At 35.9% G+C, this 13,471-nt stretch overlaps 3 protein-coding genes and 1 long non-coding RNA gene across 5 annotated transcripts; 2 read left to right on the forward strand and 2 right to left on the reverse strand.

Annotated features, from left to right (window-relative positions):
* Nucleotides 1-388: 388 nt before the first annotated feature.
* LOC106412583 lies at nt 389-5,193 on the reverse strand. Its single transcript, XR_001282634.3, has 8 exons — nt 4,627-5,193; nt 4,349-4,435; nt 4,148-4,272; nt 3,877-4,018; nt 3,496-3,655; nt 2,864-3,407; nt 724-2,401; nt 389-606 (listed from the first exon to the last, which is right to left on the reverse strand). It is a non-coding gene; the product is annotated as an uncharacterized LOC106412583 (long non-coding RNA).
* A 1,705-nt stretch (nt 5,194-6,898) lies between these two features.
* Nucleotides 6,899-7,538, reverse strand: LOC106412580 (flowering-promoting factor 1-like protein 2). The gene has a single exon (XM_013853502.3). It carries the CDS (start codon nt 7,445-7,447, stop codon nt 7,112-7,114), a length of 336 nt encoding a protein of 111 aa, XP_013708956.1. The 5' UTR covers nt 7,448-7,538; the 3' UTR covers nt 6,899-7,111.
* A 984-nt stretch (nt 7,539-8,522) lies between these two features.
* Nucleotides 8,523-9,110, forward strand: LOC106413069. The gene has a single exon (XM_013853906.1). It carries the CDS (start codon nt 8,523-8,525, stop codon nt 9,108-9,110), a length of 588 nt encoding a protein of 195 aa, XP_013709360.1.
* Nucleotides 9,111-11,887: 2,777 nt separating this feature from the next.
* LOC106412575 (putative RNA methyltransferase At5g10620) lies at nt 11,888-13,272 on the forward strand. Of its 2 annotated transcripts, none has more exons than XM_022709937.2 (7): nt 11,888-12,063; nt 12,136-12,167; nt 12,255-12,397; nt 12,479-12,545; nt 12,619-12,696; nt 12,864-13,009; nt 13,084-13,272. In XM_022709937.2, exons 1-7 carry the CDS (start codon nt 12,018-12,020, stop codon nt 13,121-13,123), a joined length of 552 nt encoding a protein of 183 aa, XP_022565658.1. In that variant the 5' UTR covers nt 11,888-12,017; the 3' UTR covers nt 13,124-13,272. The 2 variants fall into 2 exon arrangements, with proteins under 2 accessions (XP_022565658.1, XP_048625287.1); XM_048769330.1 differs by having other exon boundaries at nt 11,898-12,063; nt 12,157-12,167.
* Nucleotides 13,273-13,471: the final 199 nt, after the last annotated feature.

The raw sequence follows: 13,471 nt of genomic DNA on the forward strand, positions 1-13,471 counted from the left end.
GTTTTATAGAATTCAAATGTGTATATTTTTATTAACAAAGTGAAAGAAAATTTTTGTTTTTTTGTATTGCATATTGTTCGAGTATCTTTATATTCTTAATCATTGAGCTCGTTTCTCTGCTCGTTTCATCACTTTGAATGTGCAGTCTATTTTTTTAGATGACACGAGCATAATATTTAACCATCATCATATCTCATTTTATAATTTTCCTATAAAACAATACACACGCATCTTTGATCAAATTAACCACAAGCCATGACTTTTCTTACGTGTGTCAACTTTACAGGTTTTGGTGGAGACCTTTAGAACCAACTGTAACTATATATGAGATTTTAATTCTGCTTTCTCAATAACTTCTATGACACCAATCACTATGTCATGAATCTCATATCTCAACTTTTTGGGTTGTCGCTATTGAGATGGAAGAAAACATAATGTATAAGCATTGTGATAAAGGATACACGATAAATATAAAAAGCTTTCTCTCCATTGATGCTTTCACCTCTGAAGCTCACAAACTCTCGCACAGACTTACCCTGAAGACCTTTGGTGGTATTGATACTTTGCGGCAAGAACAGCTGATTCGTCGAAAGTTTTTTCAACAGCCTGAAACAGATCATAACAACGATATATTGTAATTTCTACTTCAAATAAACAAAAAAAAAATATCAGTATAGATAAACATTTTAAAATTATATGTACAAAGCATGGAAAGAAGATTACGGTTGCGCTACTGTTTTATTGCAGGGATCTATAGTCAAAACTTTTTTTTCTTGTTCATGATCACTGAATACTGAACTCCTGATCTCTTATGCTTTCAACTTGGTTGTTTGAAGCTTGTACAAGATCTTTTCCAGTGATGCTCATTTCTTTTTCTCCAGCTTCACATGCGATTCAAGCAAAAAGAAATTTCAATAGAAGCATCATGGTTTGATTGGTTTTTGTGAGTTTTCATATAAGTGAAGGATCGGAGGACCCCGAGTTTTCTAATGGCAGGTTCTACTTTCATCCTCACAACTGTCCCAAACCTTGTGCATATGTTTCCAAGCTGCTATCTTCTCTTCCTCTCTGCAAACATTCACACAAAGAATAAAATAGAAAGATGCAAGGCTGTTCTGAGATATCCCAAGAAAAAAGGGAGCAGAACATCCAAATTTATGTTCAACCTCAGCTAACACTCTTGATAACCTTAAAAGACATGACTCGTCTTTTTGGACACTTGATCATCTTCGCTCCTTTTCCATTTTTTTTCACCTACGATTTTCTGCCGAGAGGCTCAATCACAGAACAAGCAAATGTTGAAATGAATAGTGAAGCTCTTGAGGAGACTGGGTGATTATTATATTAGGACTCATCTCCTCCGGAATCATCTCTTACACAGGCGTCATCATCTCTCTCTCCTTTGTATCATCTGCTTCATTATCTTCCCAAATTCTTTCAAAATCAACAAATCTTAGATCTTGGCGTTTATGCATTCTGATGCAAGATGGAAGATTCAAAGATTTCTAATTTCAGATCCGTTGCATCATCAAGAGTGTGAGAGAGATAGTTAATAATAATATTACATGTATCCCTTTCTTCACCCCATCAAATCAATGCATTTCCGACTATGTTCTTGGTTCTAATCGTCTTATTTCTTCCCCTTTCTGATTAATCCTTCGTCGTAGGATCCCTATGCTTTGTCCTTTCGATTAAATCTTACTTCAGATAAAGATCAAAACTTTATGAGAACGATGGTCGCTGGATTTGGAGAGGATGAAGAAGATTCTCGAGCTTACATGCTTATCTGTCGATATTAAATGTGATATGTACAAATAAAATGTTTTCATTGGTTTCTCTAACTTTTTTCATTTATTGACATGGCAGTTTCTTAGTGATTTTAAAAGCTTAGGTGTCAACTGCTGGAGAGAACCTAGCCTTATTATTGTGTTGATTTCATTACAGTGTTACCAACATCACTTATGTAATAGAGTTGACAAATTAACATTTGCATATTATGCGCTATTAACATTTGTTTTGGGCAATAGTTTTGGGCTCTGATTTCAGGACATGTATTTATAGAACCAAAATCATTAGCAAAGAAAACAGAAGATATAAATGATTAATATTTATGAAGAAAATCAAGACCACCAGATATCTGTGATTCCGAACCCAACAGCTCCACCAGGCCTTTCCATTAGACAATGTCAAAGTATGAAAAGGGATGTACATAATGAAATATGTTTCAAAAATATGGCTTGGAGAATATATATAGACCATGAGAATTTTATTAGACAATCGCTTTCCAACAGAATCAAGCAGCTGTTGAGCAATCACTTTGAGCAGCGCTGATCCTAGACTTACTGAAGCCAAAAACTCCCCGACCCTTTTCCCCATGTTTCCAGTTATGCATTCATGAGATCTAAGCAACATAACTTATTTCAAATGAAATTTGTTTTTCTTGCTTTCCAGCTCTTTTTAGGATAAGAAAACACAAGTGTAAAATAGATTTTCCACATATCGATGCAGTCATAAGTTTAGCGCTGACATTACTAAGTTCACATAGACGGAAAATCTCAAGACTCTGCATCAGGTGAAGCCTTCTAACAAGATCCCAACAACAGAGAATATAAATATATGTACAGGTGCAAGAGAATAAATAAAACCTTAAAAGCAACTGATTATTTTGAGGTGGCTGCCAACAGAACAACAGTTATAAGAAGCCTAATCCATATTTTGTGCAATATGATAGATAAAAGGAGCTATCCGTAAAAACCTAAACATAAAACATACACATAAGGTACCAATATGATTAGGTTCTCTGCATACTTAGCTTGTTACTTTTACAGGAAAGGTACATGACAAGTGATAAAAGAAAAAGTACCTTCAGAGTCAGAGCATTAAAAGAAAGACTTGAGCATAGTCAAGTCTATGGAGATCTTCCATGTTGATTCCACCCAAAATTTGCTGCTCCTCATGTGCAAGAACTTCTCCTTCATCGCTTACAGCTGTCCATAACTCCATCGCATGTGCTACCATCCTATCAATAAACACAAAAGAGTACCATCCTGATCCATTAAACAATTTAGCATTCTACATGGATTTAGTAACAAAAAACAAAGACCGTCTTGCCTACAAAGAGCCAAAATCTTTGGAACACACTGCTAGAACAACCTGCCTCATTTCATTATCGACTTTCTTTAATAAGGGAAGGGGATACTTGGTTGAGAAAGGCTGAATGGTCCAGGATCGTTTTTACGCGAGAAATAAGGACCACCCTCTAAGCCTAAGTAACCAAGCCGAGTTAGGGTGAAAGAAAGATGAAATAGTTACACCTCTGGTTGGGATTAAAATCCATTTTGACCTCATGGGAAGCGTGGCCTGACGGAACACATTTTCCGGGAAAGATTATACATGCCATCTACTCCCTGCAGTGCCACATGGTATAATAGGGATTGAGCAAGAAACAATACGGCTTAAATCTAAAACATACAAAAAATAAATAAAGCAATTCACCTTCGCGAATGGCATGAGATAGAGAAAATGTGAAACAAAAAACTCCATCCAGTTAGATGTTGTAGCTGAGACTGAGAGGAAATCTACTTTCCTATCTCGATCTTAAACATATTTCTCAAGCCGTTGCGGGTCTGACGGTGAGCACGTTGAACCCAAAACCCTAGAGATTAGATCATAATAAATAAGTGAAACTAAATATTTAAGAAGAGAAGTTGACTACTCAACACATATATTCCAATATGAAGCATGTAAGGAAAAACTTGATTGACTTTACCACTCCTAAACCACATAAAACATAAGTGATTACAACTTGAGCATATAGGCAAGAATATAATAAGATTATTTATAATACCAACACACAGAAGACAAAAAAAAAATTACTTGTTATAAGGAATCAAACCCCTGGAGAAATAGATAGTGTAGGCACAATTTTTCACCACACATTAGACTCGGTTAGGATCATCTCGGTCTTCTGGTTTTATAATGATGTTGCCGCTGTGCTAAACACTGCATCAGGTGCTACCTAAAATTCACAACCATTGGAACACTATTCAACAACCCATTGGAACACTATTCAACAACTTCTAAAGTTTGAAGACAGTCCAATTATATTATATTAAGATGAAACATATAATCCCAACTAATGCAGAACCTGAAGTGCTTTGACAACACCGTCAATAATCTCAGGCTCAATGAGTGGTTCATCTCCTTGAATGTTAACGACCAGATCATACTTCTTCTCCAGCTTTTCTAGTGCTTCGTTTCACCGCTCAGTACCTACGGATCCACCAAATGATATGTAGCTTAAGCCAAGAAAACAAACCAAATCAGGGGATTAAAGAAATATACAAACCATTTCTGCAAGACTATGAAGTCATGATGACATCAACACCAAACCCACAACAACAATCCGAAATCCGTTCATCATCCGTTAATATAACTGATAAGTACAACAAATACAACAAAAGAGACATATTGTAACCTCAACAGTTATAAGATAACAAAAAAGATTCAAACAGACGAGCTTCCAACCAAAAGCATGCCAATTTAAGCAATGTAGTGTATGAATTGAAAAGCAAGTAGTAGGATGCTTGGATTGAATACCATAATTAACAGCAGTTACTTAATCACCTTAGAACCGTAACGTTGGCGGTTTCGCATATGGGTGGCCTCAAGCGTATTCGAGACGACAAGAAACGATAAAAAGAATGTGAGTAGAGATAACTTATTGGGCCTCGACACTAAAATTTGAATGTATAAACAGTTACGAAGTCTTTGTAATGAGGCTAACTAAAATAATATGCAGGCCTACTGCGATTTAATACAAAATCATAGGTCGAGACATCAAAAATAAAAGTGGGACAGGTGTCACAAAATACCCTAAACACATTGCGATGTGGCAGCATGAGAAGGGAGAATACCCCCTACTTTATTAGTATAGATAGATATTTTATGCATGCGTGATTTTGTAACATATCAAGTTGTGATATATGAAAAAGCTTTAAAAGATTGATTTGACTACCTATGTCACCAAAGTTGACTTATTTTTTCCGTTACATGTCTGTTTAGAATTTTAAAGTTAATCATGCTTGAGCTGGAGTAGTGAAAAAATGTGTGACTTATCGGGAAGTAATTCACGATACCGTGCGAGTAAGGCCAATACACGGGGAAAGATCGGGTGGTGATTGCAAGGTCAGTAAACATGACTCTCGAACCTTCGGAAAATTAACGCACCGTCTGTCGGATGGGGCCCACGGACCGAGTGAGCGGGTGTGGGTAGCCCATTAGCCGTAGGCGGTCGGGATGTTACAAATAGTATTAGAACTGGTTAGCCATCTCGGTTTTGACTCGAGAGGCGTCTTGAGACATGTCGTGGAGACGTTGCGTTCTTTGAGAGGAAGTGAATTGTAACATTCCGAGTTGTGATATATGGAAATGCTTAAGAGGATTGATTTGGCTACCTATGTTACCAAAGTTGACTTACATTTTCCGTCACACATCCGTTTATAACTTCAGGGTTAAGCGTGTTTGGACTGAAATAGTAAAAAAATGGGTGACCTATCGAAAAGTGATTCATGATACCGTGCGAATGGGGCCAAAACACAGGAAAATGTCGGGTGGTGATTGCTGAGTCAATAAACATGATTCTCGAATCTTCTGAAAATTAACGCTCCACCCGTCGGAAGTGATGTGCCCATGGGCCGAGTGAGTAAGCGTAGGTGGCCCATTAGCCGTAGGCGGTCGGGCGTTACAATTTTTTTCTTAATATGCAACGCAATTTATTTATTTTCATTAACAGGGTTTTGTAAATGTTTCTACTTTTGATATACCTAAAATGATGAAATAAATACTACTCATATATGAATTAGAAAAAAAAGATCAAAAGTATTACGTACAGCCGGCAGTTTTGGTCTCAAAACAGCGATGGGAATCGAATATATATATTATATATATATAGTAACACAACTTACATCTATTACAGCGATGAGAAGCTACAAAACAAACTAATCAACGACGGGTACAAATAATGTGCCACCTTTTGACAGCACTACTCTTATATATGCATATGCAACAAACTTGGACAAATAAGTAAAACCATTCCCAACAAGTAAGCACATATTAACAGATAAACACAAACTAAGTGATGATATTCCAATATCCATCGCTTTGTTTCTTGGAGCTCATGTTGGAACTATTTTTTGAACATTACCAATAAAATATTCATATGTCAAAAATGAAGTTTTATTTGAATGAGAAATGGAGGTGTAATGTGTGTGATTTGAGAATCTTGTATAAAGTAGCAAATACATACATTAGATATTTGATCTTGGATTTGGGTTTTGATTTATTAGTTGGACTTCATGTTCATTAACTTAAATCAAATATATGTTGATCTTTTATATTGATAAAATATAAAAAAAAATCCATTTTAAAACATATTATTTAGTTTGAATTGGTCAAACAAAAAATAATTTTACTCTTTAATTTCTTGGTCAAAATGTGGAATAAATTCACACAATAATTGACAAGAATTAAAGACTCCATTAGTGCACCATGGAGGTTTTATTTTTTGTGTTGAAAAATAAAACTTGTGCTTCTCATGATTTTTCTATAAAAGGGTTTGCTAGCATTATAGAAAATACACACATTCATACAATCAAGAAACATTTCTCCCACTCAGAATAGTTATGCTAGTATTTTTTTTATTTGAGTCTGAGAGTACATCACAGAAATATGGTCGATAGATTCTGTTTTTCGGTGATGTTAAACAAAAACAATGATGCAGTTGTATCCTGGGAATCTGAGCGCCATGAAACCGTCATACTACGGGGTGTTTAAAGATTTAAGGAAAGAGATTAACTATTCCGACTCTGCAATTCTTCTTTATTTTTATATTTTGGTATTGAAATTTTAATTTATGTTATTATTATTCTTTACAAATATCAGTTTTCCTAGTAAAATAAATTTCCTACAGCTCACACATCTTCTCTTTTGACCAGTACGTTATTTGACATGATTACTTCAGATTCCATATGAGTTTATGTCTGGAATTTCTCGGTTGGAACAAAACAAACGCAAACTAAACCGATTCGTCGAGAATTAAAATACGTAGATTTCAGTGGAAATCACGGACGTGGACGTGGAAGGTGTTAGGGTTCTTGATGACGATGTCGTACATGTAAACAGAGTTAAACTTGGAGAAGTCTCTTGGTAAGGAGATAAGGTCGATGGAGTAACGTTTGTGGTATTGGATGAGATCTGAGTCTCCACTGAAGTATCTCTCCCACCCGAGACTCATTAGGATCTGTTCGAGTGACGAGTAAGAGGAGATTACTTCACCGGTGGGCAAGTAAACCAAGACATTCCTCCGGCCATGCGTCACTCCACCGGACTGGTATGGGTTTTCTACTAGACGTATAACTCCGTTTTTGAACACCCAGACGCCTGACATGGTCTCACAAAAAGAGTTCTAGCTTTTGTTATGTGTAAAGAAAGAGAGAGAGAGTAGACCGATTGTGTTGGTGTTTAATTATGAGATAGATTGCGTGCAGGGCCCTATATTTATAGTCATACCTGCATGAGGAGACAATTAATTTGTTTTAAAAATCTAAAAGATTCTAAATTTTCCATTTAGACATTCTTTTTTGTTGATACATTCCTTTGGTTAGAAATTAATTTTCCAACACCTATTTTTCAAGCCTGCAAATGGTGCATTTTACATCATGCGTTCTAGACTAAATTTTAAAAAATGTTAATCTGAATGTTTTTACTTTCCTAGGAAATTATAATTAATTTTTATTTAAAATTTGTACAATGTTTAAAATATAATTATGTGAATTTACAAGACAGGAAAATCAGTTGATGGAATATATAAGATAAATCAATTGTTAAAGAGAAGATCAAATAATTGGAAGATAAAAAAGAATAAGATGATTAATCAAAAAGCACAATCACTATTTTAGAGAAGACACATCCTTGTTTAAAATATTAGAGAAACCATTTATAAAGTAATACTTGTTTATTTGGTTTTATATTCTCGACAGTGACCTAAAGTTTTTAAAAACAAATAATGGAGGATTGGGGAGAACCTTGAAAGGCGACACACTTGAATGTATAGATAAAAATAGAGCGTAGGGTTAAAGTCTGTCTCTGTTATTTGAAGAATCTAGATCTTGTGGGACACACGTATACCATTACCTCAATTCTTCTCTTTCTATATCATTAAATAAAATGTTTAATATTCTATTGAAACTAAAGATGAAGTGTATCCTCTCATAAAGCTCCGACTAGAAGATGGAAACTCGGCTCGCTTCTGGCACGACAACTGGTCACCGCTAGGTCGCTTAGCAACTGTTTTAAATGTATCAGTTTCAAGACTAGAGATCCCTCTACACTCAACTGTTGCAGCACTACATAGGAATGGAGTTTGGAGACTTCCACCTGCAAGAACAGACGCGCTTCTCCAACTCCATGCTCACCTAACAACAGTGGAGCTATCAGAGCATGAGGACTACTATGAATGGGAAATGGAGGGGAAAACCATTGGGAAATACAAGACTGGTGATGTTTACTCTTACCTAAAAGGTCCGCATGATGAAGTCAACTGGGCATCCATTGTATGGTCTCCTCATGGCGTTCCACGACACAACTTTCTTGTATGGCTTGCAACCCTAGACAGATGCCCGACAAAGGATAGAATGATCAGCTGGGGATTACAAGTCTCCTCTCTCTGTCCTCTATGCAATGCAGCGGGAGAGTCGAGAGATCATCTGTTCCCGGAATGTTCATTTAGCTTTGATCTCTGGTCCCTGTGTGCCCCAAGATGTGGAATCACTCCGATTAGGCAGTGGGATAGAACTCTAACTCAGATGCGGAACTTGCGAAGGAACAAAGCTCAAAGACCGCTGCGTACTCTTACCTTACTGGTGTGGCAAGCGGTGATTTACTGGATATGGGCAGAGAGAAACGCCCGCCTGCACTCAAACAACTTCAAATCAGCGGACTCCCTCTTCTCCACCATTGATCGGCAGATAAGGAATAAAATCCAAACTCTTCGGGAGTCAAATCCCTCTCTTTGCTCAGCCATCTCACAGCTATGGTTCACACATGCTTGACTCCCTCTTCCACCGACTATGATCGCGAGTCTCCTCCTCCATCGTCAACTACAAAGCTCCAAGGGACAAAAAACTGTTGGTTTCATTTGGGTTACTAAATATGAGATTCTGTTTAACTGGGTTGGGCCTATAACTAAAGCTGTTAAAGCTTGTAAAACATTTTAATTTCTTTTGCTATTTAATTTGAAAGCCAAGTTACAAAAAAAAATAAAAATATTCTATTGAAATTTTCTTTTATTTACTCCCATAATCTATGCCTCTACTCTATTACCAATTTTTTTTCTGAAGTTATTACCAATTATTTTGTCTCATTAGAATGAATACTAAAAGATGCGTCAGCTGGTGATGACCGATGATTGATAGTTTAAGCGGTATTCCTCACGTAAATGATTGATATGGATCTGATATCTCAGTGTATGATATACCAAACCTATCTTTAACGTTAAATTTTAACAGTTTTAGATTCACTTAGTCAGCTTTTTAAGTAACAAACCAGCTTACGAAAGACATGGAAAGGAGCCCTAATGGTGGGGCTAGTTCATTTCCGAATAGCATATATGAGAGAATCACATTTTTATTGTCCGTGAGACTATTCTCCATTATATTGATAATTACTTTCGATCATAATAATACAATTTATCCGAGGCATGTCGACGCAGTATGTATATTCACCAAAAAATATAATTCTAGCAGCCAATTTCCGATTGCATTAGTGCATGCACGAGTGCTTCATACGTCACCGACCGAATCATGCATTTGTAATTGATTTAAGACAACATTTTCATCAATCAAATAAAATTCGTATTCTCATTACATAAGAGTAAAACGGAATATGTACTCTTGCTAACGTCTCGTTCAAGAACGAGTGTTTTATTTCGATAAGAATGGGATTTTAATTAATCATTACACAGTAAACCGACAAGTTCGAATTGTGTACATTTACATACCGATGCAGAATTATAGATTAGTTTGGTCGGTAGTCAGCGAATTTAGGGTTTTTAGAAATCCATCGTAAATATTCTTCACATTGGATAAAGGGCAAATCTCCAAAATAGCACTTTTCTAAGTTTATATTACAAAATAGCACTCAAAAACTAAATTGACCAAAATAACACCTTTCTAAGTTTATCATTTGAAAATTTTAATTTTTTTATTTTTCAAATTTTGAAATCTTATCCCCAAAACCTCATTTCTCAACTCTAAACCCTAAACCCTAAACCCTAAACCCTAAACTCTAAACTTTAAACTCTAAACCCTAAACCCTAAACCCTAAACCCTAAACTCTAAACTCTAAACCCTAAACCCTAAACCCTAAACTCTAAACTTTAAACTCTAAACCCTAAACCCTAAACCCTAAACCCTAACACCTAAACCCTAAATCCTAAACCCCACCCTTTAACTCTAAACCGTAAGTTTGTGACTTTTGATAAAACATTAAGTGTTATTTTTGTGACTTTTGACCTTGAGTGCTAGTTTGGGAACAAAAACTTGATTTAGTGTTATTTTTGTCTTTTTCTCTTGGGTAAATCTCCAATTAAGAAATTATTTTGCAATAACAATAAAACTATTTATGTGCATGAAAAATAAAATCACAAAGACAATGGAAAATCATATGGAGATACTATCGTGCTCAAATTTTCATAGCTTTAATCCTATATTTTGATATGAATAGATCGGACGTTTGATTTATTAGACGTTCAAGCCTGGCTATTGCTATCTGAGCATATGGAGGATTTACCTAGATTTACAGTTTTACACACCTTTACTTCTAGGTTAACGGATGGATGTCGATCATTATATTGTGTCTTAGGTTAGAAATAGACTTATTGTAAAATTCTTGTGTACATCAGTACATAGAAATTATTTCCGATAAAATTGGTTCCACTTGTAAGTATTCGGACACTGCGAATTAAAGCTTTATATCTGATTTACTAATAAATAATTCCTCCAAAAGCTAAAGACAAAGATGCATGGTGGGGCAAATGAGTGTGTAGATGCCAAGAGTTGTTTAATACGGAATTAGAACTATTAAAGATGTGGAGGTTGGGAATATATACAAAAGAACACGAATATTTATTTTCTATGTGCTATATGAAGTTTTAAAATGTGTTGTATGGAAACAAGAATACTACTAAACTATAAATAATTAATCTGGTGGGCAGGGATGCGTTATGGGGAATAATATATGCTAACAATTAGAAAAGCCTAACGTTGTCTTTTCATGGCCCCTTCGGACATACACGTGTTAGGTGTAGTATGTACTGAGGTATTTTAAACATGTGAAAACATTTCTAGTTATATGCTTTTATGATTTTAGGATTGTTTACGGTTTAATTATTTTTCATAAATAAGTTATTTAATAGATAAAAAGATATATTGATTTTATGATTTAGTTAATGACTTCGAATTCTTTTTATCCTTTTTGATATCAAGATATTTCAGTGATTAATTAACTAAATTTGACCTACTAAGTGACTTATTTAGAATATGATTAACTTCGGTCTTTTATTTGTGGTTCTTAACTGATAATTTGACATTTTTTTTTTATATTTTTTGATTAAGAGACGTCTCTTTTATTTTTTATCTAAGAAACAATTTTTAGTTTTTCTTAATTAAAAGCTAAAAATCGTCTCTTATTTAAAGTTAAGAACCCAGCGAAGAGACCGCGGTTAATCATACGACGTAACTGAATGGCTTGAAAGTTTATTCCTAATGGGCCTAAAGTACATGAATTATATAATTTGTACTTCAGCCCATTTATAAACTTGTTTTTGTTAATGATGGAGATGGGCTAGAAACTCTCTCGGTATCGCGTTTGCGGCTTCGATCTCGAGTGTCCAACGGATAGTGCAATCGTCGTCGTCCCGTTAAACGTGAAGAACAACTCAAAAAGTGGCAATCTCGTTCATGGCTACTCCTTACTCATCTGCTTCCCTTACTCCTCACGAAAAAGGTTCTCATTTTTCTCAAATTTGGTTTCGATTCTTGTTGATTTCGAAGATTATGTGACGATGTCATTTAACAGGAAGAACATGTAGATACACAGGTCAAGCAGTGGTAAACCCCCACTCTCTGCTCGAGATTCTATCGAAACTGATTAGGTTTTTATATTTTGATGGAAATTGGTGAATTTTGGTTTCACAGAGAGCTCTGCCGATACGTGTGATAACAGTGGGGAAAAAGAGAGCAGAAGGTGTTCGACTCTTGGTCGATGAGTACAAAGCCAAGCTTAAACCGTATTGCTCCTTTGAGGATTCTTTGGTTCGCTCCAATCCTCGAAATGCTCAGTACGTTGATTCGATTTTTGGAGATAAAGCTCAGTAACTTAGATGGCTTTGGTTTGAAGTCAATAGTGTTTTTACTCGTAGGGATGTTAGAGCTCAGGTTGAGGATGAGGAAGTGGCTGTGATGAAGCTTATTGGGTCTGATGATTGGGTATTATTGAAATCTCTCTAGAATGTGGTGTTAGTCAATGTGATTTTGGGTCTGTCTGATTGTGAGATTGTAGGTTGTGGTGCTTGATGAGAGAGGCCGTGACGTTGATTCAGAACAGATGGCTGAGTTACTTGGGGATGCAGGCAATAGTGTAAGCTTTGGCCTTTCCCTTTGTTCTTAGTCTTCTTGGAAAGTAATCAAACTGATTGAAGTTAATCTGATTCATCTTGAGGAAACCTTTCTTTACAAATGGAAAGGCTTAAGAGGACTTGTTAAGCAGGAGAGAATGTTTGACTCTGTGGCGATCTCTGTTTTCAGGGAGCTTCGAGGATATCGTTTTGTATAGGTGGAGCTTATGGACATGGAAGTGAAGTGAGGAAGCGAGCTAATGTGACCATTAGACTCTCCTCCATGGTCCTGAATCATCAGATAGCTCTTGTTGTACTTATGGAACAGCTTTACAGGTGATAACATTGTTACTTCTGTCTCTGCATTCCAATTATACTATGAGATGATGTAATTGGTTTCCTGTTTTCAGGGCATGGACTATTCTCAAGGGCCAAAATTACCATCATTGAGGGTGTACATGAATCTACTTTTTGGGTTCTTTTATTTTCGAGTTCTCCTGTCTAGAGAAACTACATTGCTAAATATAGCTTCTCCGCCGATAGTTGTATCAGAGATTGTTTATTGAACGTCAAATTTTACTTGCTTCTGATCCAGTTCATATTATGGTCATCGTTGAGTGGGACGTCTGTTCTTGTTTGTTGCATCACTATTTTTTGGTTATATAAGGACTGAATGAATGAAGAAGCAACAGTGGCTATTCAACAAATGATCATTCTCCATAGATCTCCATCTAAAGGAAGGAGGAGAGAGGAGACCTTCCCGTGATTAAGATCATCTTCCCTGCCTCTTGCAGATTT

This window comes from Brassica napus, chromosome C9 (assembly GCF_020379485.1).
Source record: "Brassica napus cultivar Da-Ae chromosome C9, Da-Ae, whole genome shotgun sequence".
NCBI lineage: Eukaryota > Viridiplantae > Streptophyta > Magnoliopsida > Brassicales > Brassicaceae > Brassica > Brassica napus.